Raw genomic sequence first — 21,619 nt, 5'->3', positions numbered from 1 at the left:
TCCTGCCACTCCTTTCTGGCCTGCCAAGTTTCTGTGGATATGTCTGCAGCAAACCTGATTTGTCTTCCCACATAGATTAAGTACTTTTTTCCTTTGCTGCTTTCATCATTCTTTCCTTGTTATGTATTTTGTTAATTTGACTATGATATGCCTTGGTGATGGTTGGTTTTTGCTTGGATTTTGATGTCTGCATCCTTCCTCAAATTAGGAAAGTTTTCCGCTCTCATTTGCTCACATAAAAACTTCTGCCCCTTTTTCTCTCTCTTCATCTTCTGGGACTCCTATGGTTCAGATGTTATTCCTTTTTAATAAGTTGCTGAGTTCTCTAAGTCTTGTATCATCCTCTTTTGCCTTTGTTTCTCTCTTTTTTCTGCTTCCTTATTCTCTTTAATCTTACCTTCTGTATCACTGATTCACTGCTTCATCCATCCTTGCCATCGTATCATTCAATTGAGATTGCCTCGTGGTTATAGCATTTTCAATTTCATTCTGACTAGATTTTACTTCTTTTTTCAACCCCAGCCAGTATTCTTTTTATTGTGGTTCTAAATTCTAGTTCAGACATCTTGCTTATCTCTGTGTTGTTAAACCCCTGGCTGTCATTTCTTCCTGTTCTTTCTTTGGGGTGAATTCCTTGATTTTGTCATTTTGGAGGAAGAAAATGAATTAGTAAAATAACAAAATTAAAAACAAAACGAAAAATTAAATAAAGGAAGCTAGATCCTAGGTGTGTTTTGGTCTGCTTGTTGAAAGTAGCTTGATAGAATAGAGAAAGGAAAGAAAAGAAAGAAAAAAAAAAGATAAGAAAAAATATAAGAATAAAAATTATATACTAAAAAAGAATAAAAATGAAATAATTTTTTAATTAAAAATAAATTTAAAAAATTTTTTAGATTCAAAGAAAAATATATTTTTCTCTTTCTGCATCCAAGAAAAAGAAAACAACTACAAAAACAATTTAAATAAAAACAGAAGCAAAAAAAAAAAATGAATGAACCAGCAAACACAATGAAACCTGAGTAAAGTTATATCCAGTTTCTCCTAGAACTGAAACTATGAAGGTTCTATTTTCTGTTCACTAAGCAGGTGGAGAGACTTGTGCTGGTTTTATAGGGGATGTGCTTGGAGGGCACAGTAGGGCAGGATTTGGTGTATGGCTCCATTCTCCACTAGGTGGTGCTTCTTAGCTTACTGGCGTGGATCATTGAGGCACCAATGCATGAGAGAGGTTGAAGTGGCTTCACCCAGCTCCCTAGTCTGATACAGGAACTTTGCATTCTCACCTACCTGCAATCAAGCACCCCTCCTTTGTCTCAGGCCTCTGTCCACTCCTACCTGTACCTTGTCCATGTCCCAAGTTTTCTGCCTGCCAGGCAGCACCTCCCTCCAGAGTTTTATCTCAGAAGGAGTGTGTTTCAAAACCACACACTTCAGAAACCCCTGTGGCTTGGACCCACGCCAACTCTCTGGGAGCTGGTCTCACTGAGCAATGGCCAGGTGCCAGCTTGCCCCAGAAAATGTTCATGTGATCACACAGTGCAGAGGTTCAGAGATTGTAGCAAATCACAACACACAGCTGGTACCAGGTTTCACCACACTCTGGCATCTTTGTCCCAATACCAGCAAATGTGGCTGTTCTCCAGGGTCCAAAGGGACCTTTACCTGTGGGGAGACCAAATGGTCTCTACCAAATGCTCTCCAAGCAGGAGAACCACTTCTCCCCATGTTGCACAAGGACCCCTGAGACCCGATGCCCTGCTTCCTTACCAGAGCACCACCAGATACAGAGCACTGATACTTCAGACTCTGTGCTGCAATGTTTATAGAATCCTGTTTGTAGTGAAACCCTCTCCTTCCTTTCCATCAGTGGTTTTAGGGAACAGATTTCTTGTTTAGTCCCCTGCAAGTGTTTTTATTCTTTCTCTCTTTCTCTCTAGCTACTTTCAGGGGAGTGTTTTTCCTGCGCTTTCCTGATGCTCTGCATTCTCCCCCTTTCTCTGTCCTCTCTCTGCAAAAACAACTCCCTACCTCTTCTGTCCCCCAGTTTACCTCTCCGCACTGCATGGCTGCCGAGTTCTGTGGCTCAAGTTATGCAGATTGTTTGTTAATCCTGAGATCATTTTCACAAGTGTGCAAAATGGTTTCCTGATGATCTTGGTGCGTTTCAGGGATGAGACCAGCTGAGGGTCTCCATGCTGCTCCGCCATCTTTTTTCCTCCAACCTAAATTGAGGTTTTATGCTGCAAAAACATAGTAATGTGTCAAATAAACAGCAAAAAAAGTTCTTCAGTGACCTGAAAAACCTTAAAATAAGCAGTGATAGGAAAATGAAAGAACAGAAACTGGTTGTTTCAACTGGACAGCTTGTCACTTGCGTGAATACCAGGTGATTGTTGTTGTTTTTTCCTTTGTTCCACATAATATAGGCCAGTTCATAACTATTTAATATATGTCATTTGTATCACCTAAACTTTACTAAATCATGCCAGTATATATAGTGCTTTATGATAAAGAAATGATGGAAATGAAGAAATGCCAAGTCATTTTTTACAGAATGGTATATATTTCAGGAAGCCATAACTGAATGAAAATCATAGGCAATTTTTTAAATAATAATTTAATGTTAAAATTGATTGACTTAGAACCAAGCCTCCAGGTGAAAATATTTAATGATTTCTGAGTGTAGGATCACTGCTATTATTCTTGCACAAAGACCTGGTTGCCTTTTTCCTCTTCACATTTCTGAGTTGTTATGACATAATTTCTGTCATTTCTAGAATTTTTTTCTTAGCTACCCTTATTTCTTTTAACCCTGATTTTTCCCTCATTTTTTGATTTGGATGAATATTATAAAGTTAATTAGGAAAGTTTGTACATTAAAAGCAATCTTGTAGAATGGGGCTGATGCTTTTCTGTGGTGGCCAAAAGTGATTTTGGAGGAGAAACCCTGTCCTTACATAGTTATGAAGCAGCTAAAGTTTGACCTCAATTTGATGTGTATTTAAAGAACCTCTTAAATGCTCAAGAATACTTACTTTTTTTTTTAAGATTTTCAATTTTTATAGTATTTGAACCTTTTTTTCTTGTTGTTTATTTCTTTTGAGAGAGTGAGAGTACACACACGTACAAGCAGGGGGAGGAACAGAGAGAGAGAAAGAGAGAGAGAGAATCCCAAGCAGGATCTGCATTGTCAGCACAGAGCCCAACACGAGGCTTGATCCCATAAACCATAAGACCTGAGCTGAAATCAAGAGTGAGCCACCCATGTGCCCCAGTATTTTGAATACTTAAGTAAAATTTTTCAGTGGTGTTTCACATTATTCTTTTAAATATAATAGCACTCAATAATGATACTCATAAATACCCACCATATGATTCAGCTATTCCATTCCCAATTATTTACCCAAGTATTTGTATATCAGCATTCGATGCAGTTGTATTCACAATATCCTCAAACTAGAAACAACCCAAATATCTATCAATATAGGTAAATGAATTAAAAAAATAGTCATGTATCCATATGGTGGAATATTCTTTAGCAGTAAAGAGTAAACCGCATACATACCTGACACCATGGATGAACCTCCAAATCATTAAGCTGAGCTAAAAGAGTGTCAGACATAAAAGAATACATACTGTATGAACATACATATAATATATTTATATCTAATGCATATATATATATGTATATATATATATATGCATATACATACACACACAATGCAAAATAATCTATAGTGACAGAAAACATTCATTGTCTGGAGCCAGAGGTAGAGGGAGAGATGGTTTGCAAAGAGACATGAGGAATCTTTTGATTGTGATGAAATACTTGCTATGTTGATTGTGTTGGTGGTGTCCAGGGTAACCAGAACCATCAAAACTCATCAGGTATACATTTTATATCTATTTAGTTTATTTTACATAAGTTTCCTTCAATAGAATTAATCAGGGAATCAGAATCTAAACAAAAAAGTCCACATTTTTTTTTTTATACATATAATAAATGCCACTGGTCTTAAAAGACATTCTGGGAAACATGACCATAGGTCTTTCTCTGATCCTTCCATGTAAACTAATTTCCTTATTTGTCCTTCCATTATATTCCGAAAACTTTATTGTGTTTACTGCTTAAATATTTTCCTTCATACTTTTCTCTCCTTAACTGTGAATTAGTTATTTTTGTATTCCTAAAACCTAGCTCAAGTTTATGAAGAATCATAGGTACCCACCCCCAAAAGTTTGATAAATAAAGGCAGGAAAATGAATGCTAATTTGGTCACAGGTTTTGAAATCCCTTGACCAAAATGATTATGCAATATATGTCATTAATCAGTATTTTAAGAAACTGTTACTCCTATTCAATAGTGGCTAACTTAGATTACAGGTGAGCTAGTGAAGACACTTTAATTTTACTGTATAAATCTACTCATTATGAATTCATAATTTATAGATCTTAGGTGAATATACTTACGTTTGTCATAAATATAGACAGTTAATTTCTGTGAAATTTTATATAAACCACCTTTCTCCTTTTTTTCTCCATCGGTTCCTCCAGAAGATGTGTATATTCTCTGTGCTTCTATAACACCCTGTAAAAAACTTTATTGAAGCATTTATTGTTTTTCTATTATCATCCTCATGGGAATAGAAACTCCATGAAAGCAACATCTTATATTTCTGTTTGTGCCTGACACAAAGGCTAAGTTAACGTTTGATAAGCACCTATTCTATAATGAAATGTGCCAATCAGTTAATAGTTTTTTTTATTTTGTAAATATTGAAGGTCTGTTTAGGATTGTATGTCTTCTTAACATTGTATTATGTCCCACTTTATCCCTGGTGATACTGCTTGTTCTGTGTCTACTATCTCTGACCGTATCGACACAGATTTCCTTTGATTAGTGTTTGCATAATATATCTTTCACCATTCCTTCATTTTTAATTTGAATGCCCTTATAAAGTGGATTGTTTATAGATAACACAGTTGGTCTTGCTGTTTTATCCAGCCTATCTCTACTTTTTAAGTAGCAGATTTAGAACATATGTATTTAAAGTGACTTTCTGTGGTTTGCTTTACTTGACATTTTGCTAGTTGTTTCCTGGTTTTTTGAACTTTTCTTTATTCCTGTTTCCATCTTTTTCTGATTTCTTTTGGAAAAATTGGGTAATCTTTATTCTTCCTGTGTAGTCCCATTATTGGCTTATTACTTACACCTTTTAAATTTTTTAGTGGTTCCCCTTGGTTTGCAATATAGATCTTTAACTTATCACAGTTTACCTTAAAATATATTACATCATATATAGTTTAATAACCTTACATCTGTGTACTTCTAATTCTTCCCATTCTTTGTGCTATTATTGTCATATATTTTGTTTTTACATAGGTTAGAAACCCCACAATATATTGTTCTTTTTACTCTAGGCAGTTAATTATCTTTAAAAATAGGAAAATTTAATATTTAGTTTCATTTTTGTCATTTTCAGTTTTCTTTATTTCCTTGGGTAGATCCAAAATTTTGTTTAGTATTGTACACCTTTTGCCTAAAAAACTTTTGTGAATATTTTGATGCATAAGAGATCTGCTGTCAGTGAGTTCTCTCCACTTTTATTTGTTTGAAAAGTTTGTTACTTCACCTTAACTATTGAAAGATATTTTCAATGGCTATGGAATTCTGGGTTGCAGGTTTTGTAAAAAACATTTTGAAATACCATGTCAGTATTTTATAGATGTTATTCCTTTGTCTCCTAACTTGAATAGTTTAGATGAGAAGTCTATTGTTTTTCTTATTTTTTCTATTCCAAAATTAATTCTTTTCCTCCCCCCCCCCCCCAACTGCCTTCAAAGATTCTCTCTCTCTGTCTCTCTCTCTCTCTCTTTTTTTATCAGCTTGGCTCTTTGATATGTATTTTTATTGTGTGCTTTTTTGGGGTTCCCTACGCCTCATAGATTTGTGGCAAGGTATATTTCATTATTTTTGGAAAATTCTCAGCCATTAACTCTTTAAATATTTTCTTCTACCCTATTCTTTATCTCTTCTTCTGGGATTCTAATTATAGTATGTGTTAGACTGCTTGCTATTTTCTTTCAGCTCTTAGGTGCTCTGGGTTTTCTCACTCTTTTTGTCTCCTTATATTTTAGTTTTTATAATTTCTCTTGATCTACAATTACTGAGTCTTTCTTTGGTTTTGTTGAGTCTACTGTTAAGCCTCTTGAAATAATTCTTCATCTTTAATATTGTGTGTTTCTTTTCTAGCATCTCCATTTAACTGTTCATAGTTTTCATTTCTCTGCAGAATTCCACATGTGTTTATGGATATTATTTACCTTTTCCATTAGTTAATCATAGTTATTTTAAAGCCTGTCAGGTATTTCTAACATGTAGATCACAATGAGTCTCATTCTTATTCTTTTTAATATAATTTTTTTTTTTTTTTTTACATTTAATTATTTTTTGAGAGACAGAGAGAGACAGAGCACAAGTTGGGGAGGGACAGAGAGAGAAGGAGACACAGAATCCGAAGCAGGCTCCAGGCTCCGAGCTCCGAGCTGTCAGCACAGAGCCCCACGTGGGGCTCAAACTCACAAACCGTGAGATCGTGACTTGAGCCAAAGTTGGATGCTTAACCAACTGAGCCACCCAGGCGCCCCACAATGAGTCTCATTCTGATGATTGGTTTATCCTTTAATAGTGGATTATTTCTTTTCTCTCTTTTTTAATACATCTCTTAATTTTTTATTGAGTGCTGGGCATTATATAGAAAAACAGCAGAGACTGAAATGAGCAGTATTTAATCCCTTGGAAAAAGCACACTTCCTTTTTTATTTCAGGCAGTCAGTATAGGGTGGAGGTCCAGCCGATCTAGTCAGAAGTTGGCTGGGTTCACATTTTACTGTTGCTAACTTTACTTCAGTGCAGGAGTCTTCAAACTCTCTTAGTAGTGGGCTCTTCTTACCTTGTGCTTAGAGGAGGGGTGCTTACTGTTCTTGCTTTCTCTTCAGCCCTTATTCATCTGTGCATACCTAAAGGTGGTATGTGTGTACCACATGTGGTATGCATGTGCCACAAAGGGATTCCCTGCATATTCCTATTCCTCTTCCAACAGTAGACTATGGTTGACAAGCACAAGGCAGAACCTCTATCACTATTACTACTAGTGCCCAGAGTAAAACCCATTTCTAAACATTTGGATGCTAAGTGGGAAAAAAAAAATTCAAGGACAGTCAATTAAGTAATGAGGAAATAATAATTTTCCATAGGTTGTGCCCATATCACAGTTTACTACATGTACACTATTGATTAATTAAAATTGTATATTAATTATACATTATTGTTAGTGATCTGAAAACCATAATTTCTGTGAGCTGTATAAAATCTGAATATATAGTAAAGGCTTACTTAAATCTTAAATGTCAAATCCTTTTTTTCTGTTTTTTAGTATAAAGCTTGAATATTATACATTGTTTATGTGGAGGAGTATAAATAGTTTCCTAGGAATGCTATTATGAAGTACCACAAACTGGGTGGCTTAAGAGAACAAAAATTTATTGTTTTATAGTTGCGGAGGCTAGAAGTCCAAAATCAGAGTGTCAGCAGGGTTGTGTTCCCTCTGAAATCTGTAGGTGAAAAGGACTTTTTTGCCCCTCCTGATTTCTGGTGTCCTCCAGAGTTCCTTGGCTTGTGGGAGTAAACTCCAGTCTCTTCCTGTCTTTACATGGTTGTCTTCTCCCTTTGTGCTTTTATAATTTCACATTGGCATTCTCCTCTCTGCATCTGTCTCCTTTCAAGAGGATACCAGACATATTGCATTAAGGATCCACCCTACTCTAGTATGACCTCATCTTCTCTACTCACATCTGCAGTGACCATGATTCCAAATAAAGTCAGATTCTGAGGTACTGGGTGTTAGGACTTGAACATATATCTTGGGAGAACATAGTTTGACCCCCATATAAGCAGGCATAAAGTCTGTATCTCAAAAGCATACTTCTATATCAATAACATCTCAAGCAAGTAAAGATATCAAACTACTGAATTTGAAAGACAAGCTAAGAATACATTCATGAGTAGATCTGTGTCATGGATTTATTGTAACTTTTTAGGAAGGATTTTGATAGCTGATTCCTTTTCAATTCAAGTAAATTTGCAAATAGCAACTGACATTTTAAAAATCACATTTAATGAAAATATAAACTCTGTCCCATTTGCTGTTTATTTGGAGCACTGTTTACATAGAACTCTGGTGACATTAGGCAATTCAATCCTTTCCTTAACTCAGTAATGGGATAGTTTGGGGATTTTCAGTAATATTGTTCACTTAGCTTTCTAAAACATCTGAATTGCCTTACACATGTGGCTGGCATTCCCTGAGAAGTAATGGGCTCTTTGAAGTTTAAAATCTAGTCTCTAGCTACAGTTTGGGCTTGACTAAACAGACTCAGTAGTATTTGTGTCCCTACATTTAAGAGTCTAATTTATGTTGCCTGTTGTTTTGAATCCTTGCGCAGAATATATTTACATGTGTTCAGGTTCTATCATAATAAAATATTTGTTCTTAGAGGTTAAAAAGTAGCTTAGCAATGGAGTTTGAAGAAAAGCAGTGATGGACTTCATTAAAATAAATTTTATCGTGGCACCTTTGTAATGATTGCTTTTTGCAAACTAACACTAGTAAGGACTTCAGTTATAATTGTTTGACTTAAAGCATCTACTCTGAATCACGTCTGTGTTCACTAAGAAAGAGCACTTGAAAAATTATTATTTTTAGACAGTATAATTTTTCAGAACTCAGCAGGAAAAAAACCAGGTCTCAGCTTTCCAGCTTAGCTTGTAAAAAGAATGTGATTTATTTACCATACGTCTTTTATAGTTTCTAGTAATAGTTACTTGGGGAAAACAAAAATAAGTACCTGATAGAATGATTAATGATTGGAAAGTTAAAAGAACAAGATTTGAAGGGTTTTAATGCGTTAAAAACCAAAACTAAACACAGCATATACTAAGTACTTCCTGTGTGCATGACACAGGCAGAGTAGAAATAGAGGTTGAAATAGAAATGAGTAAGAGTGTCAGAGCTAAATAGAAGCTCACAGTCTTCTGTTCCTTCATCCCCTCTTCCAGAGCAGGAAACACATCAACAGAGGTTAAGAGGCTTTCTTATGGTCAAATTTAACAAAGCTTATAATCTGGAAACCTCATTATGGCTACTTTATAAGTCATTATTACGTCAGTGATAATACAGTTTTTCTAATATTAAAAACTGATATCTTGCCGAATTGAACTTCTTAAGTTAACATTTCAGCTTTTAGGTAACAAAGAAATTCTGACTCCCTCTCCCAACAATCAGGACTAGTCCTAAGTTTTCATTATGAAATGTTCTTTGCATTCAGCTCCTCAGAGACCCTAGTTTATGACACGCGTACGACTTTGTTTACTTGAAGAGTAAAAGTTTTACCTCCTATTATAATTTACTTTCTTAAATTACAATAGGAGAGTCTAAAAGTGTTGGGGAAAGGATGCACATACTCCTACAGCTAATAGTGGAGAGGGTGAAAAAGTGAGGAAAGAGGGTGTTAGATGTTTTCTAACATCTGTTGTGCTGCTCCTGTTGTGGAGCAGCAGGTGTGGTTTCTGTTAAGAATGCAGGCGTTGAGAAAGGGAGGGGCTTTAGAAAGTTGTGACTGGGTGGGTCATCGTGGGTGATGTGACAGGGACATGTGAGGAAATATTGCAGCACAGTTTGAGATCTTGTCCATGCTTATGAGGCTTACAATTTTTGAAGTTTAAGAAAAGATTATATAACTTGTCCATTCTTTGCAATGTTTCTAAATATTGTTATTAAAAGCACATTCTCTAGGAGTGTTAGAAATATTTCACTCTCAAAATGGATCTCATTGAATGGATTAGTGGCTATGAGTTTTGACATGGCTGTGAAAATTGTGTTATTGTACTTTGCCTCTTTAATCTTTAACCAATTATATGTGAAATAGAGTTTGTCTACCAGCTGCTCTCTGTTTAGTGTGCATTTTGGATGGCTGTTGTAGTGTATAAATTAGTCTTAATATTTGTTAAGTTCATGGATAGTCTAAAAAGATTTTTGGCAGGAAAGATACCAAGAACTTTTCAAAAGTGTATCTCCAAACATAGATTCTCAATTGATAGTAGACAGTGCTATTGTCTTAATGAAATGAATGGCAGAAGTATTTCAGTGTGCCTTTTTTGTGTGTTAAATGAGGAAACATTGAATTAGAATTCAGATTTCCCAAGTTGTAGTTCAGAATACTGATGTTTAATCATAATCTCTTTAAGCAAAGTCCAAGTAGAAAAAAGGGAAAAAGAAAAACGGTTTGTAATTTATCTTTTTAATTCACTTATCAGAGTATTATCTCCGAAGTACATTTACAATATAAGTCATTTGTATTTATCAGCTCAGTGCCTTAGCTTCTGTTTTTGCCATCAGTAACCTTAAAAAGCCTTTATAGCTTTATGCTTTATGCCATTTTAAGCTACACCAAACACTCTAGCACTTACAGCAGTGCGTGTGCAGCCTGTGAACAGCCAGCATCATTAATTAACACTTGCAGAGTATTATGTGCAGGATGCTTTTATAGAAAACAGAAAAAGGGAGACAGTGCCCAAATCCATGGCACTTTAGAATGTTAAAGGTAAACTTTTTATTTGCTAAGAGTTCTTTGAAAGGATAAGAGATAATTTATTTAACAGTATCTCTATACACATATACTTTCTCATGTTCCTCAGTATGAATTTCTAACAAAATTTAGATGAAACCTTATTAGTATGACCAGCCACTGTTTGTTTCTCTCGTGTCATCTTCTGAGCTGTACATGATAGTTGTCACCACAATAACCATTCCTGATGTCACAAAGAATTATGACTTCTGTAGGAAGTAAGTTTGAGCAGATGAAATGCATAAGGAAGCAAGATCCTATTGTTATACAAATAATTAGAGGGTGGGAGGAAACTAATTTTAATTATGTATGTAAGCGTAATTTTTAAAATAGATTTTAAATTTGTATTTCATACTGAGAATTTCTGAGAAGAAATATGAAAAAGGTGATGTTTAAATCACAAAAGTGGAAGGAGCATGGAAATCATAGACTTTTAAATTGTAAAAATAAATTAATACTGTAAAAAATTTATTTCAGGTAATATTTGCTATTGCAGAGTCTAGTTTTTTGTTTTTTGTTTTTTTTATATCCAGCAACATGCCACCTCCCCAATTTTTTTCTCTTTAGTCTTTTCAGAGAGTTGAGTCTTTTCTTTTGGAAATCTGGTGATGATAGAAATGATAACTATGTATTTGCTGATGTTATTATAAGGCTTTTCTATAAAGCATGAATATAAAAAAGTTCCAGAATTATGCCTATCTCATCATATTTTACATGAAAGGCACTTTCTACTAGCTACTTGGCTGCCTTTCCATTTTTTCTTTCAAGTTGTAACATCTATGTATCTCTGCATTTATCTGTTTCCCTCGTTTCCTCCCTAACTTGAACTGTTGTGGGGTTTTATTTTTTCATGTACATGCTGTATACACTTCATACTAAATTGTCTTATTGAATGTACAGAAAAGTGGACTGTCAACAAAGACCTGCTTTTGTATATTCTGGAATAGGTTCAGCCTTACCTATCAGATTGCCTAATCTTTAAAAGTCAAGCAACCCCACAACCCCAAATCAAACAATACCCAAGTAGTAGTAGAGTGATGAAGCCATAGGAACTCACACCCTGCTGGGAGGAGTGAACACTGGCCTTGGAAATTATGTTTCCATTATGTTGTCATTATGGAGAACCTGGAAGATGTGCAAATTGTGTGAACCAACAGTACCATCTGTGAATTATTAATGATAACCCAAACCTAGGAACAACCCAAGTAACAGTCATCAAAAGAAGAGGCAAATAATTGCAAATAACAAAACATGAGTTTCACAAACCTAATGTTGAGTGTAAGAAGACAGGCACAAAAGGATAAATGAGGGGCGCCTGAGGTGGCTCAGTCTGTTAAGCATCTGACTTCGTCTCAGGTCATGATCTCACGGTTCATGAGTTCCAGCCCTGCATCAGGCTCCGTGCTGATAGCTCGGGCCTGCAGCTTGCTTCGGATTCTGTCTCCCTCTCTCTCTATCCCTTCCCCATTCACGCTCTGTCTCTCTCTCTCTCTCTCAAAAATAAATAAACATTAAAAAAAAAAATACAACATGATTCCATTCAAATAAAGTTCAAAAAACAACCAGAGCTAAACTATTCTATAACCATATTGTGCTGCTTAAAACAAAAGCAATTATATTATTTTCATTTTCATTCTCTTTCTTTCTGACACATGTACCCATACACCACACATACACACATTCACTCATTCACGTTCATCCTCAAGGTGAATGATAATTACCAAAACGTAGGCAAAGGCCCCACTTATTCAGTGAATACCGAGTATCTACTATGTACTGAGTATTGTCCACAGGGAGAGAAATATACAAGTCAATCTGAAATTAGAATACACTCTAGCACATCACAATGATTGTATTCAGTGGTTGTGTTTAGGTTCTTTCCTCAGCCTTAGGGTATAACTTGTACCTGATGATGGAATACCAACTTGGTAACTTTTTTTGGTAACATTTTTTTTTTCTCTCATTTGTGAAACATAATAACCATGACATATAAGTTTTATTGTTTCCTGCTTTTGGCTATTGAAAAGTAATGGAAGTGCAGTATCTCTTTAGATTCATAGCTCTCCTTCTACCTAGTGTGAAGAAAGATCATACTTGTGCTGGAAACTACTTCCTGTGACAAGTCATAATTGAAGAATGTAGCAGGGCCCCTAAAGAGTTGGTGGGCTGCACTTTCATCAGTGGTTGGATACCTTATAACTATCGAAAATTAAGATAAATTCTATTTCTAGAAGTAACATTGCAGGATGCGTCACAAGTTAGAAGATACTTACTATGAAAAGAGTTAAAAGTCAGCCTACATTCTGGTGATATGAAAGTTTAGGATAAGGTACCTTTGTAAATTATTTTTAAATGAACAATAATAACTCATTTTAATACTGTAACATAAAGCTATAGAGCTACCTTTATTGTAGGTGAATAATTTATATGGATTTGTACAATGAGAGATGATCTAATTATGTATTTAAATGATTTGTAAGATATCTTTAAAGACATACTCTTTCACTGGTTTTGGTGAAGTAATAGAATTCAGCATTTTACATTCCTCAGATTCATCCCTGGCTAACTTACCAAAATAGGGGGTGGTGAGGGGGAGGGAGGGAGAGAGGGAGGAATGAAGGAAGGAAAGAAAGAAGGAAGGAACTGTATAAATGTTGCTGTAGTGATAGTTAATATTTTTTTTAGCTTAGATTTCTATTAGTATATCTGCTTTGCTTTTTTTTTTTTCTCAAATTTAGTATAATGTAATTTCTACTCTAGAGATTGAGTTTACATTCTGTAACCAACTCCTGATAATACATGACTGAAGATCTTTGTTGTAAATAATCCAAACCGGGCAGGAAGGGAGGAAGGAAACTGAAGAAGGAAGCAAAGGACAGGAGGAAAAACACTGTGTCTCTGAAACACAAATAGGTAGTTTGCTTTCTAATTGTAGTTACGTTCTTATTTACTGCATTATTAAATTTGATGAACAAATTTGTTGAATAAATTTGCATTAAAGTTTGTTACATTATTGAATATTTTGAATATTGAATAGCTAACTTTTGAAAGCCAGCTTAGCTTTTAAAATTCACAGCAAATAGGCTCTACAAAGATTCTTAGTTTCCTAGAACATGAAATTAAGGCTTACTTTAGCAATTCTCTAAGATTTCTAAGTCCTAAGCATATGTGATTTATATTTTGAAAGCACGTACTCACTCAGCAGTTTGAATCAAAAACTATTAAAGCTTTGCATTTTAGGCATGGGCTATACTGTATATTCATAATATTGAAGGTCTAACCATTTAGATTTGTAATCCTACTGTTCAGTTTTCTCGGACATCATCCCCATACAAATTGCCCAGCAATTGAGATAATTTACATTTATGTTATTGGATAGTAAAACCTTGGATATTAGATTTCTAAATGAGATATTACCATTGTTCTCGGCTGGTTTATGACTAGTTACCCTGATAACTAAGAATTTGCTGTGGTCTTATTAGCTGATTAGCATAGTTTCCTGTTCTGCACGTATATAACAATATAGTAAAGCTAAGTGGACATGGCACAAAACTAAGCGAACAAAATTTTTTTTTCATTTGAGTTATGGATTTCCTGAAAATTTTTCAAAATTATGAAACTAGAATTTATGAAGCCCTGCTTTGTAAGGTGTGTGTGTGTGTGTGTGTGTGTGTGTGTGTTTATCATAAAAAATGATATATATTGTTTCATTGTCTAATATGATTCAGCAGCGATTATAAAGATATGACCTTAGTTTCAGTTCTCTTATTAGAAAAAAAAAATCTTTCACTTACTAACTTCATAACTGTAACTCCTTTGTGAGCCATTTCTTTTACTGATCCTTTATATTAGGCTTCTGTAGCTGCACTCTCCCGTACGGTGGCCACCAGCCAGATTTGGCTATTAAACAATTGTGAAATGTGGCTTGTCTAAATTAACATGTAACTGTAAGTGTAAAGTGTACTCAGATTTCAGAGATTTGTTGCATAAAAATGTAAAACATTTCACTAATAATTTGTATATTGATAGCATGTTGAGATGCTGTTTTATTGGATTCTATTGAAATAGATTATTCCAATTGATTTTTTACGTATTTCTTTTCACATTTTTAATGTGGCTCCTGCTAAATTTAAATATATATTAATGTGGATCATACTTAGGCTCTCATATTTCTATTGGACAGCACTATTCCAGAGTCTCTCATCATTTATATGTGGAAGTCAGATTTAGAAATGCAGATACTCTTTCTTTCATCACTTTCCATTCCTGCGTTCAGGGGTCAGAAAGTATTCGAAAGCTCTTTATATGTTCCAACAGTTAAATGACATCTATTCTATGTGATATATGTGTATACATAAGAGAAGGTATGTTTAACCATCATTTTGACCACTGGTTGTAATGATGAAGTGTATTGGTGTGTTCTAGAATGAGGGAATAAGATGAAACACAAAGTAGCAAGAAGTGAGAATGGGAACATACTTATAGACTATAGAAATGCCATTACAGAGACCCCAGTACTAATATTTAAGAATTATATTTTGTGATCTCGAATTATTCTGTAGGTCAGAAGGTTTTCTTTGATAATAACTAACTTTGAAACACACTGATAGGAAGATATATTTAGTAGTTTCCAAGCTGAGAAAAAAAAATGTCTACAAAATATTAGTTCCTGTTTTTTCCTCTAATTCAGAATTATCAGTTGTGAAAGAGGAGGTGAAAATTTTCACATGTGATAGTCATACATTCCTAGGACACAGAGAAGTTCTTTAAGCTCCTATATGATGCCAGTGAGAATAATCTTTTTTCTCTGAAAAAGTGATTGTCTCTTTTCCCCATCCCACCCCCATTTCCATGTTTACTTGTTTTATTTTGTTTTGTTTTTCCAAAAAGACATACTTAATGCCCTGCTTAGTTTATTTTCTACTTACTCACTAAATAAGGATTAACAACACTGTTATGTTTTATATTTGAAATTGTAAGGTACGTTTCTTTTTTCTTTTATTTTTAATTTAACTCTTTGTTTTACAGATGAGGGCAGAAGTGCAGTTGACCAAGCAGGTGGTGCACAGATTGTAATTGACCATTTAAGGTCACTGTGCAGTATAACAGATCCCGCCAATGAGAAGCTCTTGACTGTCTTTTGTGGCATGCTGATGAACTATAGCAATGAGAATGGTAAACAAAATTGAAAACTTGCTTTATCTCTGGGGGAAAATTAAAAATCAAACTACAGTACAAACCAAAAATATTTAGAAAAATGATGAACAAAGAATTCATAAGTGGCATATAAAATTAATAACTAGCCAACATTAGATCACAGTGTTTCAAAAATACAGAATGGTCTAATTTATTAAATGGGATGAGTTTTTGAAGAGTTACCCATGTTCATTAATACCAAAAGCAAAACAACATAAATGGTTTAAGATTTCTCACTGTGCACATTTTAAAAATAACTATTAAAATAGCTTCACATGGGGCGCCTGGGTGGCGCAGTCGGTTAAGCGTCCGACTTCAGCCAGGTCACGATCTCGCGGTCCGTGAGTTCGAGCCCCGCGTCAGGCTCTGGGCTGATGGCTCAGAGCCTGGAGCCTGTTTCCGATTCTGTGTCTCCCTCTCTCTCTGCCCCTCCCCCGTTCATGCTCTGTCTCTCTCTGTCCCAAAAATAAATAAACGTTGAAAAAAAAAAAAAATTAAAATAGCTTCACATTTATTACTTTATATTAATGCCAGGAGTAGCTTTAAAACACAAATACTGTCTATATAAGTAAAATTACTTTATCTAGATACTAGATTTACTTGTAAGAATAGAAAAAAATTTTTTAATTGTTTTTTTATGTTTATTTATTTTTGAGAGAGAGAGCACGCGAGTGGGGAGGGACAGAGAGAGAGGGAGACAGAATCCTAGGCAGGCTCTGTGCCATTAGCACAGGGCCCAACATGGGGCTTGAACTCATGAAGTGTGAGATCGTGATGTGTGCCAAAATCAGATGCTTAACCAACTGACTAGACTTAGAAAAATGAAAAAAATCTGGACTTAGAAAAATAAAATTCAGGGCGATTGCAGTATCTGATTTTAGAAATTTAATAAATATTTGTCTATAGAAGTTTCTTTTCTCTGTAAAAACATTCTTAGAACCTAGCAACAAGTGACATGTCAAAATTTTCAGATAATCTATATAGTTACTAATTAAATGAACATAAAATCAGTGATATGAAAGCTTCACTATACTTTTGAATGTCACAAAAAATGATTCATCTTCTATGAGTTACAGCATGGATCAAACACTCAAATTCTGATCATTTTCTAGACTGTAATATATACATAAGGTCTTTTTATGGTTTGTTTTATAATGGCATCTTAAGCTGTAGTCTTTGGCAGAGACAGATTTTATTTGCATATTGAACACATTATTCTTTACTTTCATGTGTTCTAGAAACATGTGGACCTTCAGGCATATTTTTCAGTTTTCAGTTTTATTAGTTACAAGTCCAAAAGAAATATTCTTAATAATTAAAAAAAAAAAAAAAAGATAAACATTGATGACAAATGGCTTCTGACATTTGGCCTTGGTGTTGGTGACAACCACAAATGGTGGAGACTGTAACCCTTGTCCCATTGTGTGGAGAGAGTCACTACTCTCCTCTTGCTGGTGGTTTCTGTATAGCAGTTTGGCCAAATACTGCCAAATCTTTTCATTTGGAGATGGGGTGGACTGAAAATCTGTCTTTTCATGTGATATCTGAGTTTTAAATGTTGGGTTACATATGCTTTTTTTTTTTTTTTAATATTTATTTATTTTTGAGAGAGAGAGAGACAGAGCATTAACGGGGGAGGGTCAGAGAGAGAGGGAGACACAGAATCTGAAACAGGCTCCAGGCTCTGAGCTGTCAGCACAGAGCCCGACGCGGGGCTCGAACTGATGGACCACAAGATCATGACCTGAGCCGAAGTCGGCCGCTTAACCGACTGAGCCACCCAGGCGCCCCTATATATGCTTTTTTAGCACTGTACAAACTAAACTTAGAATGTGTCCTCAGGTCACATCCTAAGCAGGGGATACCGGTTTTAAACCTTTGAATTAAATTTTCCAACAACAACAATAATAAAATAGTTTTTGTTTGTCAAATGGCTGGCCTATTAAACTCAAGCTAGTAACAAATGGTAGTGTTTATAGGGTCAACTACCACTTTTTTTTTTTTTTTTTAATTTTTAAAAAAAAATTCCTGTGGTGGAATCATTTTTGAAAAGAAAATGAACAGGGGAAACAGAAATGATAGAGTCTAGGTAATCTACAAATTGAGGAGCTGGTTCCTAAATAATTGAAATTTGACCATAATAGATATGTATCTGAATTGCATTAAGAACTCATTGGCCAGTTGTTCATGTTCCTTTCTCTTCAACTTCATTTGGGACATCTTGGACACCCATCTTCACTGGGTGAAGGTCCCACCTTGAGAAAGTGGGACAAGTGCTAAATAGGAGAATTGTTTAGAAAGGTAAATGAAAGAAACTAGTCATGAAGCTATTATAGCTGCTTTGGATATAAAGGAATTAGTCTTGTTATGAATTTGAACTCATTGTTTGTCCTTTGAGGAAGCTGTTGTTCAAAATCTATACAGAAACATATCAAATGACTAAATGGTCTTTAAAAATATCACTAATTCTAATCCAAAGGAGACTGCAATTTCCTTTGAGTCTCTACAGTAGGATATTACAGCATGTGGACATATGTACTGAGAAGGAAATGATTAACAACATGCAGAGTCCACAGATGAAATGCATAATATATTTGTTTTGTAAGGATAGGCTTTTTTTCTGGTGTGCAAGTATTCCCCAAAAGTAGATACTTTGGAAAACTTGATTAACTTTTCTCAGAAAATTATTGAAGCAGAAGTGTTTTTGTTCCATTGTTCTAAAAGCTGCAACTTGAATGCAGCCTCAAAACTTACTAGATAAAATAGAAGTACAGTTATCTTTAGTATTTTAAACAAACAGATGCCAAATGTAGAACTATCTTCTTTCCTTTGCTTGTATTTACATTTGTCTCTCATGGGATCATAGTTTGTGAAGTGATTCTTTTTCTCCATAATACTCTTTAATTTATATTCCTTTTCATTTTGCGTAATTATTGCGTCTTTGTTCTGTTGATTACTTTTTCTTCAAAATGCCTGTTTAAAAACTTTCCTACTTAAATATTAGGTCTTTTTGGCTAACTTCAGGTCTTTTGATATTGTGTACCCCTAGATGAGTCACTGAGAAAAAAATAGAGCTTTTTGAAATTCAGGAGACAGTTTTTATTAGCCCTCGAAAATGAGTTCTTTTTATGAGTATTTACTATTGAATTTCAGTACATAAGCCTCTTCTAGTTTTTGAGTAGAATAGTTGACTGATAATACCCCCTTGTTACTCTACCAGAAAAATTAACTGTGTCTTTAGACCCAGTAACTTAAGCCTTATTCATAGTTAGGGAGTTGTTACTTTAGCTTCACAGATAAAAAATTTTAAATACAAAGATAAGAAAGTACTGAAAATGGTCACAAAGACCTACCAATATAGTTTCTTTGATGAGAATATTTTCAATTTGTTTATTAGGCCTAAAAGTGAATTGACACAAGACCATACCTAAGATAATCTTGATTCCTGTCCATCTGGTGGACAACTGTGAGCACATCCAATTTTTAAATACATTAAATAGGGAATAAAAAAAATTTCCTAACCACATGCCAGACAGATATAGTGTGAAAATACCTATGTGGAAAAGGCATTCTGGTACCCTTTGATAAAGCTGTATAAAATTCAAGGTTCATGAAATTTTAAACTTTTTGAACCAGCTCAAGACTATATACACTTTTAAACTATGAGCTGGATATATTCTTTTGTTTCCCCATTGGTGAAGCAATTAAAATTTTTATACCCAGACTGGTAAGTGTGGAGTATCTGAATAGAAAAAGTTATAATTGCTTAGCCAGAAAAGTTGTGTCCATAATATTATATAAATCAAATCATGTTTACATAAAATAAGACAAAATTTTTGTTTAGGAAAAATCATTTACAATTTATCCTTTTGGGAAAAATCATACCTGTTTTTCACATGGCAGAAAAGCACTCTTCAATTCTGTTGCCCTCCAAAATAGTCTGAGTGTTCGACAGTTGTGGTTATAGTAAAGCATGTTGACAATTTGATAATCAATTTGAGGAAATGTGCTGAGCTTCCTATATTTTCTTCATCTAGTTATTATTCTATAAATAAGAAACCTAAGCCTATTATTATAGATATTTTTGTATCTCATTAGTTTCTTGGATATCTTTTTTTTTCTAGCATTGTTTACCCAATACCAAAACATTGCAGTGAAGACTAAAAATTTTGTTCAGATCTATTTTCAAATATGACACCATTTTAGCATATAGTATACAGTTGGAAAATATTTATTGACTTTTCTGGAAATTTAGTATTGTCTAAAAATTTTTTATTAGCAAAATCAATACTTGGAAGAAAAATGGGTTTTTGGAATGTATTTTCTTTATTCTATCAGAAGATGATAAGCTCTTGTCTACTGTATTAGTTGATATTCTCTGTTCACATACATGGCAGCAGCAGAAAGTGGCATTGAAAACATCCTGATAATAATGCCAAATCTGTCATCAAAAATTTACTCTGGGTGATCCACAAATTTAATAAATCTGAAAGTTGATTGCAATTTGAATACAAACAAACCAGTAATCTAAAGCAAAGCACCGGTATAATTTAATACTTTGTTGACGAATCTTTTCGTGGTTACCATTTTTATTATCTTACATGTACTATGTAATAACCATGATTAATCAGTAAATATCTCTTAGAAAACTCTGTAATTGAGAAAGTAATTTTTTTTCTTAATATACCTATGCTAGAGACATAAAATACAGTGAAAACTCTGTTATAATTCTTAGGAAAATTATTGGTGGTAAGCAATAAAACAAGGACTGAAGTGACTTGTTTCACATAATCTGTGCCATAAGAGAGAAGAGTAAAGGAAATAAACTTGCCAGCAAGAAAGGAAAAATTAGTTTCTTTCTAAAATGATTAACATAATATACACAATTTATGACTGGCTTCTTCATGTGACCTATATTATATATGTGTGTGTGTGTGTGTATATACACACACACACACACACATATATAATCAATTAAGGAATATGATGTATATTGGATATATAGGATATCAGTTTGAGGATATGATATGTATGCATATATATCGTATATATGTGACATATATGTGAATATATATATGATTTTTACAAATAGAGTTGATTTTTCTCTAAAATCTTAATAACTCCCTGTTACCGAAAGAGTAATTTCTCTTTTTTGTGGTTTCTAAAATCTCTCTGGGATACTCTTAAGATAATTCTCACATTGATTTACAGCACAGACTCACGATAACTGAACAATGATTGAAGGGAGGCTGTGCAGTTTAGGAAATGCAACTCAAATGCAAGGGTATGTTGTTGGAGCTAACAATTGAATTTAAGTATTCAGCCTAGTGCATAAATTCAGTTGTTTAAAATAGGCCTGTAAAGCATTTTCTCTCCTCTAAGTAAAGATTACTTTATGCATAATTAATTTTAGCTGCTACCTTCATTTCAACCATTAGCAACAATTTCACAATTTTAATCATTTTCCTAGTGAAATCAGTCCAGTAACTTGCCTTACTTGATTTTTCTTCACATTTAAAATAAGAAGAAAAGAAATTAATAAGGAATAATCCTGATTAAAAACTAAAAAGCACTTTGGTGTGAGCGACTTATTTATATTTACATTTTGGTATTACTTCATTACAGGTAAAAAAGAATACTACTTCCTAGATGTTAGATGTTTAGAAAATGATTTGCTTTGCATGAGTGAGGAACTATTTCTGCGATTTATTTACCATGGGTACAAGCTAATTAATG

At 34.2% G+C, this 21,619-nt stretch overlaps 1 protein-coding gene across 6 annotated transcripts in view; it reads left to right on the top strand.

The window, feature by feature from the left end:
- Positions 1 to 21,619, top strand: part of RAP1GDS1 (Rap1 GTPase-GDP dissociation stimulator 1) — a 173,941-nt gene that overhangs the window by 94,837 nt on the left and 57,485 nt on the right. For 4 of the 6 annotated variants that reach the window (XM_045472242.1, XM_045472232.1, XM_045472276.1 and 1 more), the window contains one exon: positions 15,716 to 15,862. The exons of the other annotated variants lie outside the window; for them this stretch is intronic. In XM_045472242.1, coding sequence (XP_045328198.1) covers positions 15,716 to 15,862 — 147 coding nt within the window. The remainder of the gene's footprint in view (positions 1 to 15,715; positions 15,863 to 21,619) is intronic. 6 annotated transcript variants of the gene reach the window in all.

The sequence above is a fragment of the Leopardus geoffroyi genome, chromosome B1 (assembly GCF_018350155.1).
Source record: "Leopardus geoffroyi isolate Oge1 chromosome B1, O.geoffroyi_Oge1_pat1.0, whole genome shotgun sequence".
Classification (NCBI taxonomy): Eukaryota; Metazoa; Chordata; class Mammalia; order Carnivora; family Felidae; genus Leopardus; species Leopardus geoffroyi.
Note: the sequence above shows the minus strand (reverse complement) of the source record. Positions and strands in the feature narration are given on the sequence as shown.